Here is a 25,296-nt window from a genome sequence, read left to right as displayed (position 1 = left end):
ACTAAGAAAACTGAGAGTATTGAAGTATTTTCAGAGGTTTCATTCAAAATAAATTGTATATCTTGTAGATTATGAGGACTTTGGATTTCTCCATGATTCTGCCTTGAAAGCTAGGAAATTCATCCCCTACTATTCAAGTTTTACAAGACTGAAAAGGATATAAGCAGCTTCCATATTCTCACAGTCTTGGAGGAAAAGGCCTCTTGCATTCCTCCAGTTTGCATTTGGAGGTACTGACTGTACTAGACCATTTCCTGCTTCCACAGGTGTATTGTTTCATTTATTTTAAACATGTAAACTGAACTCACTTTTATTAACTCACAAAACCATTAAAAATAAGGCCTTTCCAAAACAGTTGAAGATAAATACATCCATATAAGAAACCTTTCAATGAACCAGAGAACAAGTAAGTGACTGCTTCCTAGGTAAGGCAGAAAGGTGAAGGAGAGAGCCAAAGCTACTTTAAGTTGCTAATTGTTTTCTGAAAATCACTGTTTAGGCCCTAAAAGTAACCAGTGAGCAATGCCTTCTCTGTTCAGAGTTAGGAAACTTTATGCTTTCTGGGTCAAAAAAAATGCTCTTAGGTGCAATCATTTTAAAACAAACAAACACACTCTGCTTATCTGTGTCCATCTCACCACTCTGGATGTTAATCATCACTGAAATAGATACCCCATTCCCCTGGCCTCAAAGAGCTCCAAGCCTACTAGACCCTGGCTGAGGAATGAATGTACATGCCAGGGCAAACACCTCAGAGCCTGACTCCCTAAACACCTATTGTTAATTCTAGGCAAATCTATCACAGGCAAATGCAAGAAAGCACCCAGGTAATGCTCAAAGGATATTTAAAATAAAATTCAAGTTTGAAAACATACAGGACTTAATTTAGGAGGAAGAAGATCAAGACTGGCAAAAGTATTTAATATAAGACTGCAAAAGTATTTTTAAAAATAGATTTACATACATAGATATACTTTTTTCTTTCCCTTCTTTGCTCTTGTTAATTTTACAGTATCAGAATTTAAAAATAGCACCTTTGCTCTTCCACCTCTCATACTTTCTGACTTCTTGCATTTAGCCTACATTATAAACTGACGGAGTTAAATTTCACTGTTTTGTTCTTGAAGACTGAACTAGCTTAGTTTTGCCCCTACTGTTCAGGAAAAACTTAAAAGATTGCTATATGAAACATTTCCTTGATTTTTATATTAAAGATATTTCTATTCCCCCAGGCTTCATAAAACTTTCAAATAAAACTGATTTTAAACCAGATGACTGACTCAAGCTGTCTTTGTGTCCACTTAAAAAAGAAGTTCAGGATACCTACCAGTGTTCACTGTTTGGGCAAGAGGCCTAAAGGGAAGCAAATTATTTGTTTGTGGTTTTAAAGTGGCCAAAATGCCTTCAAGCACAAGTATAGACCATTAACAAATCACAAGGAACCAAAGCAGTTCATCTTACTCAACAAAGCTATGATCAGTTAGGAACAGCCAAACTGAATGGGACTTGCCCTGGGCCGGAAGGTCAGTAAACCTTACTTTGTGTTTCTGAGAATTCATGAGGCTCTTCGGCAGGGAGTGCAGACCCTAAAGCCCACAGGTTCTGCTGTCATGTTTCCAAAAACATTCAGGACAGGTGAGAGAAACTAAGCAGTGTGTGTGTGTGTTTTCCCCCACCTCCTGTCTTTAGGCAGCATCTCCAAGTCAAACCATCTTCACTTTTGCTATACAGACTGACTAGAGGAGAAGCCAAGCAATTAAAATGTTCCATTTTACACCAATTTATTGAGTGCCTACCATGTGCTGAACACTGTGCTATCACTTACACATCACAACATTTAAGCTTCATTTTACTGGATATGTTATTCCCATTGTTTATAGATGATAAAACTCCGGGGCAGTGAAGTTGTGTGGCTTCTGATAAAATGCAGTTTTGTGTTGTGCTTATAAAAACTTATCCTACTGTCCAGTGTGCAGTTAATTAGCCCAAAATATGAACTACAGCCCTGCCACTATCCAAGCAGCCGTACTTTCATTGAACTTTGGGCCCAAGCTCCCTGATGCCCTAAGAGAGCTGGGGTACGTGCCATCTCCCTCCAGGGATGACAACCACCTCTCTTGGTGGCTTATCACATCTCTGCAGCTGTCCAAAAACAGACCACACTGGTAAACATTCTCTCCACCTGCTGTAACACGCATAGCTTTTCCCCTCAACTCAGAAAACGCGAGCAGTGACCCTGCTCTTTATCAAGTGCTGGGGTAAAACAACTTCCCTAGAAAGTTGGAGATACCACATCCTAGGACATAGGCAAGAAATCAAAACACACATGGCTAATAAATAATAAAGCCAAATCACTTGGCAGTCTCAAAGCACTTTATACTATAAACCCATTTTCATTTTGTTATTATTACTTACAGAGTGCACACTCATTCACATTATCTCTCTTTTAGAGCATTTGAAAAGGAAAGGAAAATAAACATAAATTCTTTCATTTGTTCATTCAATCTCTATAAACAAGAAAGCCAAATTTTGCCATGGCTGACTTGGGTTTCGGGCATTTTAGACAACTCCTCTTCTAGGTCAACTGACATGTTCTTTGAAAGAGTTTTTCTTACAAAAAATGAAGGTAATAAGACTTGCATGCCCCCAAAATCCCAAAGAATCATTATCATCAACAACAAAATCGTACTAGAAATAATAAAAGTTAAACAAAATTATCAGGTTCAAAATTTCCAAAAGATTGTAGCAATCCTGGACATCATTAATAATACCCAGCTGGAAAACATACTGAAAAAGAGATTGCATTCGCAATAAAAACAAAATGAATAGCATATTTAGGAATACTTAGGAATAAGTGTAACAACAGACATGTAGAAATTTTATAGTGAAAACCACAGAAACTTTTGAAAAGGCACAGAATTTTTTTTTTTTTTTTTTTGCTGGGGCGTTGAGTGAGAGTGAAGACATCACACACATACAAATCCAACAAGGATAATCTAAACCTAACAGATATTAGACTCTGTCAAAAGGCAGCAATATTTAAAATAGAATGGAAATGGAAAAATACATCAGTGGAACAAAATGGAGAGTTCAGATATAGATCCAATATATATACATATATAATATGTATGTATGTGTGACTGTATATACACATACCTATATAAACTTAATATCTGGCAAAGTAAGCTTTCTAAAAATGTTTTTGTCTTTCTAAAGGGAAAGACAAGAATTATTTAACAAAAAGTGTAGTGGTAACTAGGTAGCTGTTTAGAAAAAAAGAAGGTTGAACTCACCCCTTATACCAAAACAAAAGTGATATTAATGAAAGTGTTAACTATTTTTAAAAATCAAATTTTAGGAAGACCAGCAGAATATCAGAGAAGACTTATCAGGTCTGTGGAGAAATCATAAATTTCTCAGTTTGTGGCGGGGCGGGGGGAGATTTAAAAATCACATAAAAACTGACAGATTCTGATATATTTAAATGTACAACTTCTATAGGCTAAAAACAGTGAAGTAAAAAGAACAAACTGGGAAAAATATAATATTTGCATCAAAGATGACATACTAGAGCCTAATATCTATGACCCACAAGAATTGGAATCCTGTATAAGAGTAACTTCAGGACCCCAATAATAAATGCGCAAAGACTAGGAAAAGACAATCTCACAGGTGAAACAAACACAGGGGAAAATATTTATGCTGGTCAGTGGTAAAGGAATGCAAAATAACAAAATTTTGAGATACCATTATATGTCCACTAACATAGCAAAGATTTTTTAAATTCTTACATGAAATTGGCTTAATAATTTGTTGCTATTGTCACTGTAACTTGGTACAACACCTTTTTACAAACCATAACCTTTGATCCAGTAATGCCAATATTGAGAATTTAGCCTAAGGAACCAATTCAAAAAGACATATGTATTATACAGTATGTGACATATCTCAATAAAGCTGTTACCAAAAAGTGCATTAAATTATTCATTTCCTTGTTATCTATGATAGCAAAAAGCTGCATACAACCTGAAAGTCTAATATTAGAGGAATGTTTTTAATCTCATGGTACAGCCCACAAACATTTATTATGTACCTATTCTGTTAGGATCAGTAGGATAGCAACTAAGAGGAGGAAGAAGAAGTGTGCAAATGAAAAGTAATTTTTAAAACTGAATAGTTATCTAGAGGTGGTGGTATTATAGCTTATTATGTTTTAAACCAACTTTCTTTAATGTTGCTATACTGTATTAGAACTACCTTTTTTCTTTTTTAACCCAAATTGGATGGAGTTGGGTGCAATCTGAAAGCTTTTACTCCCCCAATTCCACACTTTTTTTTCCCCCTCCCTATTAACTGCTTACATGGTTAAGTTTTTCATTCACAGGTCTCAGATCCTACCAAGTACAGGCCAAATTACAATACCATGCCTTCGTGTACAGTCTTAACTGTACTCATCCAACCCCCTGCCATAAGCAGGTACCCTTTTTTGTGTCATTCTGCCTCCATCAAGTCATAAACTATGGTTGACACTTGGACCAAGGGCCTTCTTTTGGGGTGTGAACCCTTTTCTCCATATTCTATTTTATCCACGCCCTGAAGCCTAACAACCCTTGGAAGGGGGTGAGAGGGTGAATGTCCACAAAAACGTCCTGAAAGGCCACATAGTGGATATGGGTCCTACACCTGGACGGGAGGAGGCCTCTAAAGCCACAGACCAGCCGGGCTCCTCTGGAGCTGAGGAACCCAGGCGGTCAACGTCTGCGAAAAGACACAATTAAAAGCTGAAGGGAGTGCTTAAGATGGCTAATTGTGAGGAGCCGCCCACGGGGAGGGTGCTGACTGAGGGATGCTGTTGGGAGGCCTCCTCGGATGGGGGCCTCTGAGAGGAGCAGGGTGCTCGGGGAGGGATCGGCGGAGGCCGGGTCCGGGCCTCGGAATTCGGGGGGCGACACAGCCCCAGGCCGACCAGGCCGCGGCGCCCCGCCCTTTCCCGGGACGCGGGCCGGCCCGGGGCGGGGAGCGGGTGGGCGAGCGGGCGCTTACAGGTCGGTGCCGAGACGCGTGAAGCCGGAGTTGAGCGAGGCCCGGGCTATCCGGCGCCAGAGCAGGTCGCAGTTGGTGAAGCGCCGCAGCCAGCGGCACACCTGAGCCAGGCGGCCGAGGGCCTGCATGTCCAGGTAGGAACAGATGAGCAGCAGCAGCTCCTCCGGCAGGCGCAGCAGCGCGGGCCCCGCGGCGGGGCGGCCGGCAGGCTCCCGGGCTCCCGCCTCTTCCTCAGCCGCCGCCGCCATGGCCGCCCCTGTCCCAGCGAGGCGGCCCCAAGCCTGAGCCCCTCGTCCCTGTGCTCTCGCCGGCCTGGCCTCCTCCCGCTGTCCAGTTCTGACCCTCCACTCCTCCTTCTTCCCATCATCTCTTCCTTTGGCCTCCTTCCGCGCCCCTGCGCTCCCCTCATCTCCCCTGAAGAGCCTTCTCGCCCCTTCCTCTACGCTTCCGCCTCCCTCTCGTACCTTTCCCAGGCCTGCCCTCTCTCCCGCCTCGGCCCCCAGCCCCGCTGCCTCCTTCGCCTGTGGCTGCTGCGGCTTCCCTTCCGCCCCGCTTCCTCTTCCGCCTTGCCCTGCTCCTGCTTTCCCCTTCCCCTTCCCTTTCCTCCGCTTTCCCCTCGCGGCTCTCCCTTCCTGCAGTTTCCTCGTCTCCCCGCTCTCGCCCTCGCCCTCGCCCTCGCCGGGCCCGCCGTCCCCGGGGGGCCCTAAGCCGCCCTGGCTGCCCATGAGCGGCCGCGGAGCCGGCCCGACGCGGAGCCAAGCCCGAGCCGCCGCCACCGCCACCGCCGCCGCCGCCGCCGCCGCCGCCCCAGGAGGAGGCGACACCATGTCGGACCGGGTCACATGGGGCGGCGCGGGCCGAGGCCTGGGCCCGCCCCTCACACCCGCGGCCGTGGAGCGGCTTTGGGGTGCGGGCCGAGACCGGGGAGATGCCCCCTCCCATGCCCCGGGCCGCCCGGAGCGTGTGCAGGAAGCGCAGCTTGCGTTCATCTAGCATGCGAGGCCTGCCGAGCGCCTGGCTAAGGCCGCCAAGAGGAGCTTCGGCATTCAAGAAGCGCTTAGTTCTAGCCCCTGCCCTCAAGAAGCACCCACTTGGGTGGCCTTCCCCCTCCGGTAGCCCTCCTCTACTTCGGCTGATGCCTGCTTTCCAAAGGCCACGTACCAGGGCCCCACGAACTGCATCCCTAGAAGTAGGCCGGGTTCTCACACGGGGTGTAAACCACAGTCCTAGCAATGAGCTGGCATTTTAGACGTTTTGGGAGGTTGCAATTCTCTAGATCCTGAATCCATAACTCCCCAGTCATGTATCAGCAAGTGGTAAAGCTATTAGTCACCACGCAACGGCAAGTGGATTCTCCAAGGTCATCCAGGAGCCCTTTCCCACACCACCCATTCCATTCACAAGGCCACCAGTTTGAAGCTAGAGCTTAGATGAATCTACTGAAGTCTAGACATGCTGTCCTGCACAGGCCCCTCTAGTGACACATGGCTTTGGGGCATTGGAAATGTGACTAGTCCAAATCGAGGTGTGCTGTAAGTGTGAAAAACCCACCAGATTTTGAAGACTTAGAAAAAGAATGAACTATCTTATTAATAGTTTTATATTAATTACATGTTGAAGTGATAAGATTTTTGATACATTGGCCTAAATATACTTTAATGTAACTGCTAGAAAGGTTAAAATTATACATGTGACTTGAATTTGTGGCCCACATTATTTTTTCTACTGGACAACATTGGGGGAGGCAGTAAGATTGGGAAGTGGGGGAGGAATATGCCTATCCCTGTCTGTATCCTGTACCCGAAATCCTAACAGTAAGGATTTGAGGGTTTTATTTTGTATTTACATCTTAAGATCCATTTTCAGAAGCAAGAATGAATGAGAAATCGACTCTGGAAATTATTCAACACCTAGCATAGGCAAGGAGAGACTTAGGAGAGCAACGACATTGCATTATGTCACTGCAGAAGCATCATGTAACAAGGTCAGACCGGAATCTGGCTTTGCCCTAGAATTACTTTTTGATCTTAGCAAAACAACAACAAAAAACCCCACCTATCTTGGCCTTTTAGTGTTCTCAGTCTGTAGTGGAGATAATGCCTCTGCCTTACTTTCGAGGGATAAGTGAGATGATCCCTGTAAAATGCTTTGAACTCCTCTAAGAAAATTCTCAATAATAGTTACAGGTCAAATCCTTTTACAAAAAATACCCTACAAAAGGAAGAAAAAAAAAAAAAGGTACAACAAAGGCTTTGTGTAGAAAAAGATTTCCAAACCCCAGCCAGTGGTTTACTTATTAAAAGCAATATTTGACACATTTCAGTACAACTAAAGAATTTAGACCATCTCTTAGAAATCATTATAAAGAAATCTACTGATTTCATACTGTTAGAAGGCTGTTGAGGTAGGAATGCTGAGTATTGAGGTAATATCATCAACTCAACACTTATTGGTTTTGCTACAGTTGTGTACTGTGAGCCACTCTGAAAGGAAGAGAGAGATGAATATAGCATATGGTTCCTACATTTTGTGTTCATATTTGTGTTAAACACGTTTGTAATTTCTTACTGTTTGACTATTTTTTAACCGTTCCTTTACACAGAGTAAAACTAAGTAGTTCATCCACATTGTACCTAGTTTTTAGTGGAAGACTTGAAGGCACAGAAAATTATTTAATTAACCCAACATAAGTCAGTATTAAAATCCACAATCACACAAATGCAACTTATTCTTTACCCCATGTTGCCCTCATTGTTGGAGAAATTAAACCATCATTTAAAATTATCAAATCACCCTCTTTCACACCCAAACTAGAGGTCAAGTGAACTGTTTAAGCTAGAATTTATGGTTTACTGATTTACAAAATAAGCCAAAGTACTCACTAGGCGGAAAGGCAAAGCCAAAATGGAAAATTGGCATATATTCTATTATTTGGTGGTGATGTGTATCCCTAAATTCCTGAGCTTAAAAAAAAAAAAAAAAAAAAACCTACAGTTTAGTCTCAGCTCAGAGAAGCAGCTAGAATTTTTCATCAACCCTCCCTCCCCCACAAAACAAAACAAAACAAATCCAATGTGGGGTAAACCAAACTTGGAAAAAACTACATCACAAAAAGCACTTTTAAAATTCTTTTTGGAGACAGGTTATTTAAAAAAACCAGCTGGATGGGAATTCCCTGGCGGTCCAGTGGTTAGGACTCCATGCTTTCACTGCCAAGGGCCTGGGTTTGATCCCTGGTTGGGGAACTAAGATCCCACAAGCCTCATGGAATAGCCAAAAAAAAAAAAGGATAAAAAATCACCTGGGGCTGAAAAGATGGTTTGTAACAAAAGTAAATGCATATCTTCATGGAGAACCTGAATAGTGTTTTATTATCAAAGAAAATAGATATGTTAATAGCCAGAAAAGAAAATAGAAAGAGTACACTGGACTTAAGAACATCTTTCAGAAAAGTCATCAACTCCCTTGAAGTTCAAATCCAGGAACCAATCATAGTGAAATAATATGGGGAGGGGGGTGAAATTTACCTTGTTTTTATAAGGCATTTTATTTTAAATTTTTAAAATTTGCATACTAATAAGTAAACTGAAAACATTGGACTACTTTTAACTTAGAATGCCAAAAACATAGAATTCATAATATTTTAAAACGTAAGACTCAATATGAATTTTTTTCTTTTTTTTTCATTGAAGTATAGTTGATTTACAATATTAGTTTTAGACGTACAGCGTAGTGATTCAATATTTTTATAGATTATATTCCACTTAAAGTTATTATAGAACTTCCCTGGTGGCACAGTGGTTAAGAATCCGCCTGCCAGTGCAGGGAACACAGGTTCGAGCCCTGGTCCGGGAAGATCCCACATGCCTCAGAGCAACTAAGCCCACATGCCACAACTACTGAAGCCCATGACCCTAGAGCCTGGGCTCCCCAACAAGAGAAGCCACCACAGTGAGAAGCCCACACACTGCAACCAGGAGTAGCCCCTGCTCGCCGCAACTAGAGAAAGCTCGCGTGCAGCAAGGAGGACCCAACGCAGCCAAAAATAAATAAAATTAAATTTAAAAAAAAAACTTTCAAAAAAAATAAAGTTATTATAAAATATTGCCTATATTCCCTATGCTGTATGATATATGAGACAATATGAATTTCACACTGGGAATTTAGAAATACTAACATTAGTTTACTTTTAGAGAGAATTTTTAAGTACAGATATAAAGTTCTTTGTGTATGTCCATGTAACTGACATGCATAGTAGTGATTATTGTTATAGGTAATGTATAATATATGTTTAAGATTGTGAAAAGGCTAGAACTGTGTGTTCCATCCATTCTTATAAACAGGTGACAATCTCAGACAGGAGCGTGTTCCCACATCCAGTACTCCTGCACCCACATGCCCCTTAGATAAACCCTCAGGGCCCCAGCCTTTAACTTTAAAGGCAGATTTAGTAGGGGAATTATTCTGAGATGAATGAGAGAGAGTGAGATTATTTTATGAATGACAATTTTCAATGTCATACATTGGCTCAGACACCATTATTCCTTTATAATAATAATAGCTTATATTTATTGAGCACTTACTATATTTCAGGAACTATCATAAGAGCCTTCCATGTATTGTCTCATTTATTCATATCAACAACCGCATAAGGAAGATACTATTAACCCATTTTTTGCAGAAGATGAAACAGGCCTATGGTCACATTTCCTAAATGGCAGAGCAGGTATCAAATCTAGACAGTCTAACCCCAAAGCTTGTACTCTGAACTGTGCCTTCACCATACACAGCAGAAAATGGAATAGGAATAAGGCATTGAATTCAAGGTCCTCTAGGATCCCTTACAACTAATATAGACACACCTAGTAATATACTTTACTTCTGACCATCAGGCAGGTCTGGTATCTAAATAAAAGCTGCTTCTAAACAAAAGTAGATCCTGCATGTCTCAATTACTTTTTAAGGGTTAACCATGTAGAACCTACAGCCTCTTATGCTTTTCATAATCTTCTTGCAAAACTTTAAAAGGATTTGTAGGAACTAATATATCTTGCAAAAGAACATATAACTAAAGTTTAGTAATTCCTTCATTTTGCTTCAGCTTCAATTTCTTATGTTAAATTTAAGTAACAATGTGTGTATGGTATGTACTATGAGCCTTTTTTGTAAATTTGTCCCTACCTATATATATTCAAAGTGAGACTTTGTAGAATGATGTTAATAATGGTTATTTCTAGGTAATGGAATTTTGGGATTTTACTTTGTACTTTTCTGTATTGCTTGATTTTTTTTTAATAAGCCTGTATCACCTTTACAAAATCAATAAAGTCTCTCAAAAAGAAGAATAGAGTTGTCATGCATCCAAACACACCATGAACAAGAAAGTTGGAGATTTGAAGCCTAGATCATTGCCAGAGTTTTTAACTAGCCACCTAAGTTTCTTCAAACTTTATTTATTCCATTAAAATGTGTATCATGTAATAGTAAAATAATGAACAAAGTAGAGTATTAGAAAGAAGAAATAAGAGGCCTAACAATGAATACAAAAACGTTTGAGGATCTCATAAATAGAAGGATCAAGTCTAAAGTGTTGTTTTCAGAAATTATCAGGTTGGTAGTTTATATTCTGAAATCCTGTTGGAAACACAACCAAGATCTGCTCTGTTTTTCTGTGAATCCACTGTCTTTGTCATATTCAAAGACAAAATATTTTTATTTCATATGAAACAATTTAAAGTATTGTTTAAAAATAGTTACTTTATGCAGAAAAGACTAGAAGGAAATATATCCAGATGCTAGAAATGGATGCTGATGAGAGGTGGAGTTATGGGAAGTTCTGCTGTTGCTTTACACTTTTCTGCATTTTCTAAATGTTCTGCAATGAGCATATATTACATAGATAATCAGTTTTTCTTTTCTTTTTTTGAATTTATTTTTTTATACAGCAGGTTCTTATTAGTTATCTATTTTATACATATTAGTGTATATGTGTCAATCCCAATCTCCCAATTCATCCCACCACCACCCGCTTTCCCCCCTTGGTGTCCGTACATTTGTTCTCTACATCTGTGTCTCTATTTCTGCCTTGCAAACCGGTTCATCTGTACCATTTATAGATAATCAGGTTTTTTTTAAGTTCTTTTTTTTTTTTAATTTATTTATTTATTTGCTTATTTATTTATTTATTTATTTCGCTGAGCCGGGTCTTAGTTGCGGCACGCAGGATCTTCGTTGCCGCGTGCGGGATCTTCACTACAGTGTGCAGGATCTTTCATTGCAGCATGCGGGAGCTTTAGTTGCAGCATGTGGACTCTTAGTTGCGACATGCGGGATCTAGTTCCCTGACCAGGGATCGAACCCGGGCCCCCCGCATTGGGAGCATGGAGTCTTAACCATTGGACCACTAGGGAAGTCCCCATAATCAGTTTTTTCTTTAAAGAAAAAACCTAAGAGGTGTTTACACCTAAATGTAAGAAATAATTTAATTCAATATAATTTAATTAATCTAATTAATTTTAATATTTTTTAAAGTTCATTTTACAAATCTCCCACACAGAAGAATTCCAAATAATTTGTTATACTTCACCTTCATGGAGGTGGAGCATAACTACCCCCACACACACACACGCACACACACACGCACACACACACATTCCTAAGAGGACTGCATGTGGTGACTTCCTTCCAAAGAATACAACATGGAAAGAGGAGGAAAGAGTAACTTTACAGTGGAGAAGGCTGACAAACACTATTTCAGCCAGGCGATCAACACCTGTTCAACATCAACAGTGGTAAGTCACATTGATAGTAGGTACCCTTGATATACTGTGATGAAAATGGTACTTTACCTCTGTGGTCGTCCTCCCCAAAAGCCATAATCCCAGTCTAATGAGAAAAACATCAGACAAATCCAAATTGAAGGATGGTCTACAAAATTACCTGACCAGTCCTCCTCAAAAATGTCAAGATCATCAAAAACAAGGAAAGTCTGAGAAATTGTCACAGCCAAGAGGAACCAAAAGGGACATGACAAATAAATGTAATGTGGTATCCTAGAGTAGAAAAGAGAAAGGACACTAGGTAAAAACTAAGGAAATCTGGTTGGTCCATTAATCATTACAAACGCACAATACTGATGTAAAATGTTGATAATGGTAGTGTATAAGAACTCTCTGTTCGGGCGTCACAGTTTTTCTGTAAATCTAAATATATTATACAAAATAAACGTTTTTAAAAAAGTTTATTTTAGCCTTCTGTGACTTTTTACAGAAAATCTTTGCAAAACTTGTAATGCACATGAAGGCAGTGTGTTTACCAAGTTACAGAGATTTGCAATATTATGAAACCCTATCCTGTCATCCCAAATGCAAAAGAAAATAGTAAAAATAATGTCCCATAAATCATCTCCAACAAAAATTAAACTACTAAAGATTTCTAGTTATCCAAATTTACAGCTATACTAGAAAGATTCATTTTCCAAAGGGTAAGATGTCATTCTAAGATACTGTCCTGACTTTACAATTGTGAGAAACAGACATTTCCAAGCACCAATTTATGTATATAAGTTATACACATATGTACACAAAATTTAAGGACCATATGGCAAGTAAGGTAAGGGGGTGGGCAAGACAGAAATATAAAATGTAACTGTAGGGATAAAAAAGCAGATTTCTAGATTTGCCAGTTAAGTAATGTTATCATTAGTTAGTATGAGATAGCCTTCTTATGTGAATAGGTGGTGTTCAAAGAGATTTTGAACAAAATGTAGAGCACGCCATCAGCATTAGGATCTAAGATAATTTATGTGCTATCAGAATTTGTGATTTTTCTGATCTCTGTCAGTCAGGACAGTGAGTCATTTGGCAACAGATGATGGAAGATATAAAATTTGAAAATGAAGGGAACTACAAAATCTTGTGAAATTTTCATGATTATCTGGGAATTTCTTTAAATACATACATACATACATAAAAATAAAGTTACCACTGAGATAAAATATATACAAATATGAGTTCTTTTTCAAGAAAAGAATGATAAGTTCTAGAAAAAAAAAATTCTCTTAAGCATCTTCAGTTCTTCTGGAAGAAAGTACCATGTCAAATATAAAATTCTTATTTCTGTTCTATAATTATTACTATTAAAGAATGCCTAACTTCAGGTAAATTTTTTCATTTGAGACATTCATTACACTGACTGAAACCACAGTATATAATTTATTTATCTTGTCCTAGTTTTGGGGTCCTGTTAAAAATGTGAAAAACACAAAAGACAACTTTTCTGGAATATCATTCAATTACATTATTTTGAACTGATGGTGGGTTGTGTTCAGTTGTTAAATATAAACAAAAGTTTGGATGTGAATGGAATAAAGGTAGGTCTTATTTAATTGGGGGATTTTTACTTTAATTTTAAAAAGCATGTATATATATATATACATATATATATATATATACACACACACACACACACACACACATACTAAGTAAAGAGAATTATGACCTTTAGACCCATATTTAACTGTTATCCTTTGAGAACCTATGTCACTGCTTCTAAAGAATTATACACTCTATATAATGTGCTTTTCCCCCTTTCTTATGGCAGCTGTTTCAAACCCAAATGGAAAGGTGAATGAGAAAAATCCCCTACATTTAAAACCTACCATGGAGAGAAAAGCAGGAAGAAGTCCAAGCTAGCCCCTGGGGATCTTCCCAGGTTCAGGAGATTGACCTGAAAAAGGAGTACAGCTTGAGCTCTTCTTCCTTAGCAGCACAACCACCGGTCAGAGAGGTTTCCAAACACATGGAGTTTAGCGAGACCACCTGCTCCTAACACAGGAAAACGGCCACTGGACCACCAATTCTGTTGCCTCAAGTCAACACCAGCTCCCCTTCACAACAGATGACAGGCTTTCCGCTAGCAGAGTCTCCCGGTAAAAGAGTGAGCAAAGAGAAATTAAACTTCACATCTGTGATAGAAGCTCATGAATTAGGAGTAAAATGGACAGATGAAAAACCTGAAACTGAAGTCAGTCTGAAAGTAGAACCAAACAGTAATTGCACAGATATCAGCCTTGGCGAGACAGAGCGAGGAGTTCAAATCCCCACTTGGCCAGGGCATGGGCCTCCAGGTGCTATGGAGCCAACAAGAAGTAGAAAGGAACTTTTGCTTCCTCAAGCATGACCAATCTCAGTGGGTGTGTGGTACAACCCAGGAGGCTTAATCTATAATCTCTCAATGCAAATCAAAACTATAATGAGGTACCACCTCACACCAGTCAGAATGGCCATCATTAAAAAGTTTACAAATAGGGAATTCCCTGGCGGTCCAGTGGTTAGGACTCCATGCTTTCACTGCCAAGGGCCTGGGTTCAATCCCTGGTCAGGGAACTAAAATCCCACCAGCCGTGGTATGGCCAAAAGAAAAATGTCTACAAATAATAAATGCTGGAAAGGGTGTGGAGAAAAGGGAACCCTCTACATTGTTGGTGGGAATGTAAAAAATTGGTGCAGCCATTATGGAAAACAGTATGGAGCTTCCTTAAAAAACTAAAAACAGAGTTGCCATATGATCCAGCAATCCCACTCCTGGACATCTATCTGGAGAAAACTCTTAATTCGAAAAGATACATGCACCCCAATGTTCATAGCGGCACTATTTAGACATGAAAGCAACCTAAATGTCCACTGACAGATGAAGGGATGGAGAAGATGTGGGGTGTGTGTGTGTGTATGTATAAATAGATACATACATACATACATACATACACAGTGGAATACTACTCAGCCATCAAAAAGAATGAAAGAATGCTATTTGTAGCAACATGGATGGACCTAGAGATTATCATACTAAGTGAAGTAAGTCAAAGAAAAATATCATATGATATCACTTATATGTGGAATCTAAAAAAATGATACAAATGAACTTACTTACAAAACAGAAACAGACTCACAGACATAGAAGACAAACTTATGGTTACCAAAGGGGTAAGGGGGAGGGAGGGATAAATTAGGAGTTTGGGATTAGCAGATACAAACTACTATATACAAAAAAAGGTGAATAACAAGGTCCTACTGTATAGCACGGGGAACTATATTCAATATCCATAATGGATATGGATTATTCAATAAACCATAATGGAAAAGAATATGAATATATATATATATATATATATGAATCACTTTGCTGTATACCAGAAACTAACACAACATTGTAAATCAACTATACTTCAATTTTTAAAAATCTATTTCTCGGGCTTCCCTGGTGGTGCAGTGGTTAAGAATCCACCTGCTAATGCGGGGGACACGGGTTCGAGCCCTGGTCCGGGAAGATCCCACATTAAAAAAAAAAAAAAAAAAAAAAAAAAAATCTATTTCTCAAGAGCTCCACCACTCAGACCATGCAACAGAGGAGAGGAATCACTATGATCGGGCCCCACAGCTTGCCTAGCTCTCCCAAGAGTTGAGGTCAACCCAAGTTCCAGTTTCCCTGATTTGAGTCTTTAGTCATGTATTGAGATAGCCTGTTGAATTGGTGTTCAGTTAAAGGTGTATAAAGCAATATTTAATATTTTGCAGGTGAAGAGAATTAAAATTAATAACAGCTATTAGAAGGAAATTCTCAATTCAGTATCCTATGTTAACCCACATAGGGAAATCAATGAACAATGGAATTTTAAATGTTGAAGTGGATGGGATCCATGATGAGATGAAGAGGAAGTAACTAAAAGTCTTGGCATCACACAACTTCCATAATGTCAGATTTTTGAAAACTATAAACCCATATTCCTTTGGATAATTTTTTCAAGTTTTAAAGACTTTAAGATTTTAGAAAATAAAAATTTTTAATTTTTTCAAGAGCCTTCCATGTTACAATTAAAATCCATATTACTTATTCAGCAGTACCCATGATAGAGTCCTAGAAACAACCTGAGAAGAAACAAGAATAGAATAGACAGAGAATAGAAATGTTTGGAACAAATGTATTCCAAACTGTTTAAATACATCATGGGACATCCATAGAATAGAATAGTAAGCAGCTGTGAAAAAGAATGAGGAAGAACAGATCAGATGCATTGCTACAGAAGGATCTCTAATATACATTAAGTGAAAAAAGCAAAACGCAGAGTGTGTATAATATATTGCCATGGCAGGGGACGGTGGGAAACTATATTTGCCTGCTTTGACTTTTTATGTGCCAAATCTCTCTGGAGAAATACACAAAACCTAGTACCAGTGTTTGCTTCTAAGGAGGAGAAATGGGTGGTTAAGGGACAGGGTTTTTTTTTACTATACACTATTTTATACCTTTTGAAGTTTAAACTATTAACTATTTGTATTACCTATTGAATAATAAGCATTATCTCTAAAAAAAGGTAAAAGAGTATTTTCAAGCATATTTCGGGAATAATGAAAGAAATTGCCACTACCTTGCAGTGGCACTACAATGAAGAAGGGGGTGGGGGGAATAAGCAATATGTTAACTAGGATGTCAGAAGGTAGATCAAAATTAACATGCAGATTGTGAAAATATGACAATTACTGACAGAAGGAAAAAGAATAAAGTCCTTCTCATTGCATTTAAGTAAGCAGGGATATGTTAGGAAAAAAGACTAAACAGAGATAAAATGCTGGAAATTAAAAAATTATAAAAGAAAGTCATTTGTGAAACAAAGCTTCAGAATGTTGTAATATCATAGTAAAATGTATAAAGAGATTTTCAAATGAACCCCATTAGATCCAGAAATCAGTAAAACAATTTCTCTTTCTTAAAATGCTTACACAAACACATCCCTAACACACACATTAAGACACACACTGTAAGCAGCCTACGAGACCATTAAGACAATTCTAGACTTTTATAGCTATTTCTTTTTTAGGGGTCATTCTTTGCATTTTTACTGCCCTAAATTTACCTCTTCAAGTCACAGCAATGAAGAATTGAGCTTTCTTTCTTTTTTAGTTTTATTTCCAGCCAAATCTTTTGTACATTTCTGGAATTTAAGCCACCTATGTTACCGCTACTTATCTGTAACACCATTGCTTTGAGGGATTAAAGCAGGTTTCTTGTAATACACTTAGATCAAGAGTTATCTGAGTTGAGAAGAATATCCTGTTTGTGTTGGGGATGGGGAATCTTTATTTTTTATTTTTTATTTATTTATTTATTTTGATCTTGAGTTGTTTTGATTTCCCCTGAGAGCAGTAATCTTCAGCAAGTGATATTTTTAAAAAGCCCACACACCACAAAACATTCCAAGTGATTTTAACTCCTGAATGAGGTTGGGCTACCTGAGTGATTCTCTCTCTTCTCTTCTTTGGCAGAAAGGATTAGAAACCTCCACAGAACTTGCTCTCTATTAAAGTGGAGTGCTGTGCATTCATTGGCAAGAGGTGAATTGTTTTCAGATTACATGCGAAAGAGTGTGTGTGTTTCTTTCCCACATCAAAGACTTGGATGGAAGCAGTTCTGAGTATTGCCAGGGATGCAAGAATTGGTGCTAAAGTGATTAACAAAATTGCTTTCCTGCAAAAGAAGCACAAAACATTACCTAGGGATTAGAGGAGGAGAGGGCAAGATTAAAGGTGATGTTGAATTTTGGGTGGAATATCTTATCCATCTTTTTCAAATCATGCTTCAAGGATTCTGTGGCCCCTCCTTAAGGAAACTTGAACAAATCAAAGTCTCGCTTTCTCAAGTTTTGTACACGGGGCACTGACAAGGTAAAATTAAAACTACTAACATAAGCGGCACTTACTTGTGACCTCCATATCTTTATCTCACACCACAAATACATTTTGAATGTATTTTATTCAGCACACACCAGCAACTCCATTGATCAAAGATTCTTTCATTTGTAATTGGTTTGTGTGTCCACCTGTTGGACTTAAATGCTAGCGTTCTATAGAATTTCTGAAGTTGTTGGTTTTAGTGAATCTTGACTTGATTAGTATACATTCCTTTTTAAACATAGCTTTCACAGTCGAAACTTTCACCTAACCAAAATGTAAAAAAAAAAAAAGACATAAAACCTATATTCTGAATAGTGAAGGAAAGATCATACAGCAAACCTCACAATTCCTAGTTTAGGACATTATTTTAAGGGGTCTCTCTGAAATGCCCTATGACATTCTTTGTCACTTAGCATTTTTTTCACCTCTTTCAGAAACTGAATGTAGGCCTCCCTTCTTCCAAGAAGTCCTCCTGACTTTAGAGTCCCAATCAGAGTCAGACAGAAACATATAGGTACATGTAACTGTTCTGGTATGAATAAACATTTTCTTCCTTTAAAACATTAAGTCCAAAAAAGGAATGAAGCAATTGTCTGGACAGGTAGAAAAAACATAAAGTTGAGTGAAATAAGCAAAATAAATTCAGAGCGGTATATACAGTATGATACCATTCATGAAAAAAATTTAACACAAAAAACAATATCATAATTCTTTAGAGACCATATACATGCATGTAAAAGTAAAAAACTGGAACAGAATTATATACCTCAAACTCATGGTAGTGGCTGCCTCTGGGAAGGAAGGTAGGAGGTTTGGGGGCCATGATGAAAGGGAATTTTAGCTACATCTGTAATGTTTATTTCTTTTAAAATTTCTCTTTAAAGAATTAAGATGATTCACTTACACGCAGTTAGGGCATGTGATGTGTCACTGAAATTCTGGTCTAAAAGTCATGCATTGCGTGTAGGGTTTTTTTGGTCTGATACAATCTCTCACTTTCTTTATAACAATAAAACCTGTTTCAAATTGATTAAATAATTCAGGATGGTTGTGACCTCTTCCTCTCCCACAATAACATCATCCTCATAAACTAATGTACTGTGGAGATGGAATTTATCTTTGTGTGTGTTCCGTAAAGAGTAAGAACACACCGCTGAGTTCTCGGTAAAAAGAATCAATAGATGAATAAATAAATAAGCATTGTTTGCTTGCTGCCCTGCATGCAATAGTTTGTGGACATTTTCGTTTTGAAGTTGTTTCTTGAGGTTGCCTGTGTGACTTCTTCGCTTTCAGGAACTTGTTGAGAACAATCATTTTTTATCTGTCTTTCCTTTGGGGTCCCGTAAGGTCACTGGACATAAGATAGCTGTGAAATTTGACATTGTTCCAATTTAAATGCTTTACTCCAGCAAGTGCAAGACTGTGGATGCTTCGGTGTGGATTGCCACGGCCAGGCTGTTCCTGAGACTCGCCAGCCCTCCAGGCTTCAAAGCCTGCCATCCTTGATCTCACTAAAGAATGTTTTTGAATTCTATGTCCATCTAGTGGTTGCCTGCAAAGATCTACTTGGCTTTTTCTTTCTTCCTTTTCTTTCACACTTGATCAGTGAGATTCTGTTTGTGATGGGGGTTTTGCCCCCCTTGGTCTTTAATTCTTTCACAGGTGGTTTCAAAGTGTCTATCCTTAGCCCCTGCTTTCTATAAACAAGCAGGAATTCATGAACCGCAGTTACTGATGGCTGTCCTCACGGAGCAATTCTCCTCTCACTTTGAAAACAGGCTGTTTTGTGGACAGTAAAGTACAGTTCTTTTTCGTAGATGAGATTAGAGGCTTGAGGGGAGGCTAGAGGGAAGGGAGATTTTTCCTTTCTCTTTTTTATTTTATTTTTTAACTGGAGAGCCTTTGTGATGTAACTCGTTTTAGCAAATTCAAGAACTTTACTTATTTTACACACAGTTGCACCTTTGGTTAAAGATGACATGGCACTAGGTAGAAAATGCTGGGAATTGCTGATTTGCTCATTAATTCCAACATCTCCAGCATCCCAGGTGTAAGGTTAGGAGTTGAAGGTCAGGTGGTGACAGAGCTAATGTGGTTGCATATCCAAGGGATCATATTATATCAATTCTACCTAAGAATTTTGATGTGCCATGGGGGTTGACATTTTCTGTCATTAAATATTCTTCAACAATATCACTTTAATGGCTGCATAGCATTCCACTGAATAAGATGTACCACAATTTACTCAACCAATTCCCTATTGTTGGAAACAGGTGTTTCCAATGTTTTGGCATTATAAAGAGCACTCCATATTCACATTGTTGAATTTGCTGATAAATTCCTAACAGTGATACTGCTGGGTCATAGGGCATATACATTTGTTAAAGCTTTGAAGATCAGCATCCAGTTTAAAATTCAGTTAAAAAGGAGGGATTGAAGGACAGAAAGAATTGCTACTGCAGCTACACACTTAAGACCCCAAGCAAACTACTACTTAATCAGTGGAGAAATTCCCTCACACAATGTAAGGAGTGGGCATTGTCTGTTAGCCCTCCAGCAATTTGTCTTTCACCATTGACCTACACTGAAACCTTCAGCTTAGGAAAAGAATGTAGAAGCCTCTTACAGGAAGGCTTGATTCAGTGGTACTCAGGGTCCTAGAATAGTCTTTGTGTGAGCACTTTCCTCACTGTAGTTCACTACTGGATCCAGGACCAAGCTGAATCTTTTTCACTTTGCTCATTACTGAAATATGATGCTATCTGTGGGGTGGAAATTGCAGTATTTAAGAGTACTCAGGAATAACACAATCGAGAAAATAAGTTCAAGAGGAGGAATCATTCAGGAATAAATGACAAGGGGGTAGCTTTCTCCCTTCTGAACTGCCTAATTATGAGTTGGTACAGCCTATGCCTCCACAGAGCCTTGAACTTGGAAATCCTGGACAATCTTTAGTTATGTTGCTCACTGCTCACAGACCTTTGCCACTCTAGGCTTCGTGGTCAGTACAAACCCCTTTGCCGCGCCTCAGTATTCTGGTTTACCCTGACCTCTTTCCATCCTCAGTGCCCCAGCATGAAACTTTCCGTTCCATCCAAACTGAAACTATTTGCTGTATTCCAAACAAGCAGCGTATACTGTGGAAGGAATTTTGGATTTGGTACGGATAATCTGGATTTGAGCCCTGGCTCTGCCATTGCTTTATTAGGTGACCTTGGGCAAAACACTTAATCTTACTGAGGCTCAGTTTCATCATCTGTAAAATAGGGATGACAAAGCCTAATTCACTGTGTTATTATGTATATGTTAAACTAGACAACAGCACGTAAAAGAAGTTGAAATGCAGAGCCTGCAGGGAGTGTTTGATAGGTGACATGAATATCTTGTTTATCCTGGCCTCTGAGCATTTGCTCCCACCTGTTCTCTTTCTGGAAAAGTTCTCTTGAATCCGAATCCCACCCACCCATCAAAGCAAATTCATGTTTCAAGCCCTCCCGTGAAAATTCTTAGCACTCCTTGACTAGACTATTCATTCGGCAGGCCAATCCTTCTAAATGGACTCTCTCCTGGGACAATTTTCAGGGAGTCCTGATACCAATTGTGCCCCAACAATAATCAAAATTAATGTATAGTACTTTACTGCTTACAACAACCTATAAGGTCAACGAAATGGATATTATTGTAATTATCATCCCTATTTCTCAGACTCAGAGAGGTCAAGTGATTTGTCAAAAGCCACAAAGCTAGTGTATGGCAGAACTGAAAACTGAACTCAACTCGACTGATTGCAAAGCTCATGCGCTTGACCTCACACAATAAAACCTACCTCCTTATTTAACTGTTAATGGACATTTGTCCCTCTGTGAAGTAATATTATTATTGAATTTTAGGTCCCTGCCTAAGAAGAAAATGGTGGTGTTCTTGGGTATAGTAACCACCTAAAGAAACTTATTTAGTGTTTTCAGAGGCATGAAAGACATGTACATGATATGCCAGTTCTTGGGGAAATGTTCCAGGTCAAAACTTTGCGTAAATTATTTCCCTGGGACTCAGAATGAAAGCTGGGCCTTTGGTGGGAAGACGTCCTTTCCCTTATACACCAAGTAATCACAACTCAGAGCAGCCCTCTTAGAAATGGTTCCCCCTTGGGACTTCCCTGATGGTTCAGAGGTTAAGAATCTGCCTTTCAAGGCAGGGAATGTGGGTTCGATCCCTGGTAGAAATAAGATCCCACATGTCATGGGGCAACTAAGCCCACCCCGCCACTACTGAGCCCACACGCCTCAATTAGAGAGCCCTCGCAACGCAGTGAAAGATGGCGCGAGCCACGACAAAGATCCCATGTGCCTCAACAGACCCGACGCAGCCAAGTAAATTAATTAATTAATTAATTTAAAAAAAAGAAGTGGTTCCCCCACTGCACTTGCTACCTCTTAGTTGCCCTTCTGCACCACCCCTCGAGGCTCAAGGGCTTCCACTCAAAGGAACCATAGGTGATCCTGATTAGAAGAGATTCTAAGGGCCATCCTATCACTACATGGTCCTCCAGCACACCAACATATCTCCCTAGCTACACATTTCATTCTGTGACAGCTCAGCAGACATTCTGCAGATTTAGGGAAGGTATGAGTCCACAGACACCAAAGCAGAGCCATGTCTTCAGCTACCTCAATCACTGAGAGAGCTACTGCCTTCTGTCCAGAGTGTCGGTCTTACCTGTTGTCAGTAAAAATCCCTGAAAGCCACATGAATCTTGATTTAACTGTTATCCTCGATTATGTTAATAACAGTTGCTTAAACTCATCTCTATCCTGCCCCCACCTTGGACACATGGGCATTAAAGTTAAATTTGCTGAGTTGCTTCCAGATTTGTTCAATATACATGTATTGAGAACTACTTCCCAGGTACCTTGCTAGGCACTGGGGGATAAAAAGGTTGGGGATAGAATCTTCTCATTAAAAAAAATTTTTTTTAAATTTAAGTATAGTTGATTTACAATGTTATGTTAGTTTCTGGTGTACAGCAAAGTGATTCAGTTTTATATGTATATCTACCTATTCTTTTTCATTATAGGTTATTACAAGATATTGAATATACTTCCCTGTGCTGTACAGGAGGACTTTGTTGTTTATCTATTTTATGTATAGTCATTTGTATCTGCTAAACCCAAATTCCTAATTTTTCCCTCCCTAGAATCTTCTCATTTTTCTCAACCCAGTTTCCACTGAAAGCCCCACTTTGTCACAAGCAACAAGCATCAAGTCAGCAACGAACCCCAAGTCACACAGAGACTGTTCATGTTTGCAGTCTGGTTGTTTTCTGAAACCAACATTAGCATAAACGTTAACACAGCAATGACTTAATTATACTCTAATTACTCTGAGCCAAAAATGGGAGTTTGATGTCAATTCACATACTATTTTGGTAGATTGTTACATATAACGCCAGGCATAATATGCCTTCATTTTTACCCACGTCGTCTGGTGAAGCCCTCTCTCCCTTTTCATGATGCTGCTACCTCTAATTTTCCCACACCCACCATTCTGTCTCAAACACTAAGACCTCAAAAATCTCTCCTCCAAAGATCTTAACCTCAAGACTTACACGTTTTCCCTTATTTCTCAACAGTACCCACCCCTCCCTAGAAGTTCTTTGGCATAACATCAACTCGGTCAAATGAAATAAACAAATATTTACAGAGTGAGGAAGGAGGGAAAGATGGTGAGGGGGACAGCTGTGATTACTGACCCATCCTGCCCCAGCTTTCCCTCACTAAGAGTGTCTTTGGGTACAAGCTCAAAACGGCAGTTAAGACAAAAGTCTAGTTTCTTATGCTTTCCTAGAGACCAGCAATGAACAATTGGGATTTGAAATTATTTTTAAATACCATTTACAATAGCACCAAAAAATATAAATACTTAGGTATAAAATCTAACAAAACATGTACAGGATCTATATGTAGAAAACTACAGAGCACTGATGAAAGAAATAAAAGAAGATCTAAATAAATGGAGAGAGATTCCGTCTTAGAAAGTCAGTATACAAAAACCAATTGCTTTCCTATATACCGGGAATGAACAATTGGAATCTGAAATTTTAAAAAAGATACCATTTAAAAGTCTTGTTTCTTAGAGTCATTCAGTTCAGGTGATTAGCACATTAGCTTGGTGGCTTAGCAATTTCAACTTGACTATGTCCTGTAGTCAGAAATCCTGGGATTACTGAGACCTTTCATGTAGTGGCCCAGATCACATCTTCGATTTTGAGTCAAAGCTGTCTTTTGAGGGATCCTAACCATCCCTGGATTCCTCTGAGGTACTATTTGTCAAGTCTTTTTTTTTTGTCCTCCAAGCCTCTTTCATTTAGGCAGCCACATCTTCCCTACAGGCTCCCATTCCTCATTTTCAAACTTCCCTGCCTCTCTTGCCTCCAACTGGTTACTGAACTTTGGTCTGACACTTCCAAAGGCACCTCCAACTTCCAGCAAGTCATCCTGCCCTGTGTCCTGTTTCCCAGCTAAAGTCTGGCTTCTCTATTCCTCACTCTTCTCCACCTCCGTCTCCTCCCGTGCTTTTCCCCAGGGTACAGGTCAGTCCTTCAAGAGTGTACTTACCATGTTTAAATCGTTTTCTCGGAAACAAATACTTGCATATGCAAACCCCACATTTGCCATATGGTTTTTCCTACTTCCCAGCCAGAGGAACTCTCAATTTCATATATATTTTGGGAAATGAAGTTTTCCCCAGATGGTCTCTCCAAAGCACCAAAGCAAGGTCAGGGTTTATGCATTCCTTCAAAGGTTCTGGGCAGAGGTTAGAATTACTCATGTTTTCTTGGTCCCATCAGCAGTTATTTCATCAGTGCACCTGATAATGGGATACAACCTGGCTCTTTCTGAGCTAAAAACACACCAGAGTTTAAGGGAGATGTTGAACCATAAACTGGTATCCTCAGGGAAGGGAGAAAACCTGCCCAGTTGCTCAAATAATTTTAAACCAAATCCCCTAAGAATACTTCCAGAGGGAGAGAAAAAGAGTTTGAATATTAGAAAGATGATGAACCAGGTGTGCCGAAAAGGTTTCTTAGTCATTCTTAGCCCTAGAAGGGGATGGGGGGGCCCACACCTCTACTGGGAAACATATTTCCCCCTTTTAAATCAGGAAAGAAAAAAACAACAACACAGCCCCAAATAGAGAATGTTTTCTTTTGTAACTGGAAGCAAACATCACTGATGGCTTTAACAGCTGCCTGCCAACATGGCCTGAGAAGCAGGCAAGCTCAAACATTTTTTGAGATCAACACATGTACAGACATACAGTATATTAGGTCAAGTTATAAATCCAGGAATAAAAGAACAAATAAACAAGTTTCAGCTTTCTCTAGGCTTTCTGAGTCCAATACCAGCTAAATTAGACTCTGAAGCAGAGAAATCTAGCTTCCAAGAAGGCAGGTCTCCCAGGAGTTCAAGTCAAGCCTCCCTCTGGTAGGAAAAGAAGGTGCCGTTGTAGATTAACTGGCTGATGG

At 39.4% G+C, this 25,296-nt stretch overlaps 1 protein-coding gene across 12 annotated transcripts in view; it reads right to left on the bottom strand.

Moving 5' to 3' along the window:
• FBXW4 (F-box and WD repeat domain containing 4) overlaps positions 1-11,655 on the bottom strand; it is a 101,325-nt gene extending 89,670 nt beyond the window's left edge. For 2 of the 12 annotated variants that reach the window (XM_082425181.1, XM_082425180.1), the window contains exon 1: positions 5,044-11,644. In XM_082425181.1, coding sequence (XP_082281307.1) covers positions 5,044-6,032 — 989 coding nt within the window. In that variant the 5' untranslated portion in view covers positions 6,033-11,644. Of the gene's footprint in view, positions 1-5,043 lie in introns of all 12 variants that reach the window. The other 10 variants (XR_014253471.1, XR_014253472.1, XR_014253473.1 and 7 more) reach the window with 10 other exon arrangements.
• Positions 11,656-25,296: the final 13,641 nt, after the last annotated feature.

Source organism: Balaenoptera physalus (assembly GCF_965194825.1).
Source record: "Balaenoptera physalus genome assembly, chromosome: 14".
NCBI classification, from domain to species: Eukaryota; Metazoa; Chordata; class Mammalia; order Artiodactyla; family Balaenopteridae; genus Balaenoptera; species Balaenoptera physalus.
The sequence above is the reverse complement of the archived record's forward strand: the minus strand, read 5'-3'. Positions and strand labels throughout refer to the sequence as shown.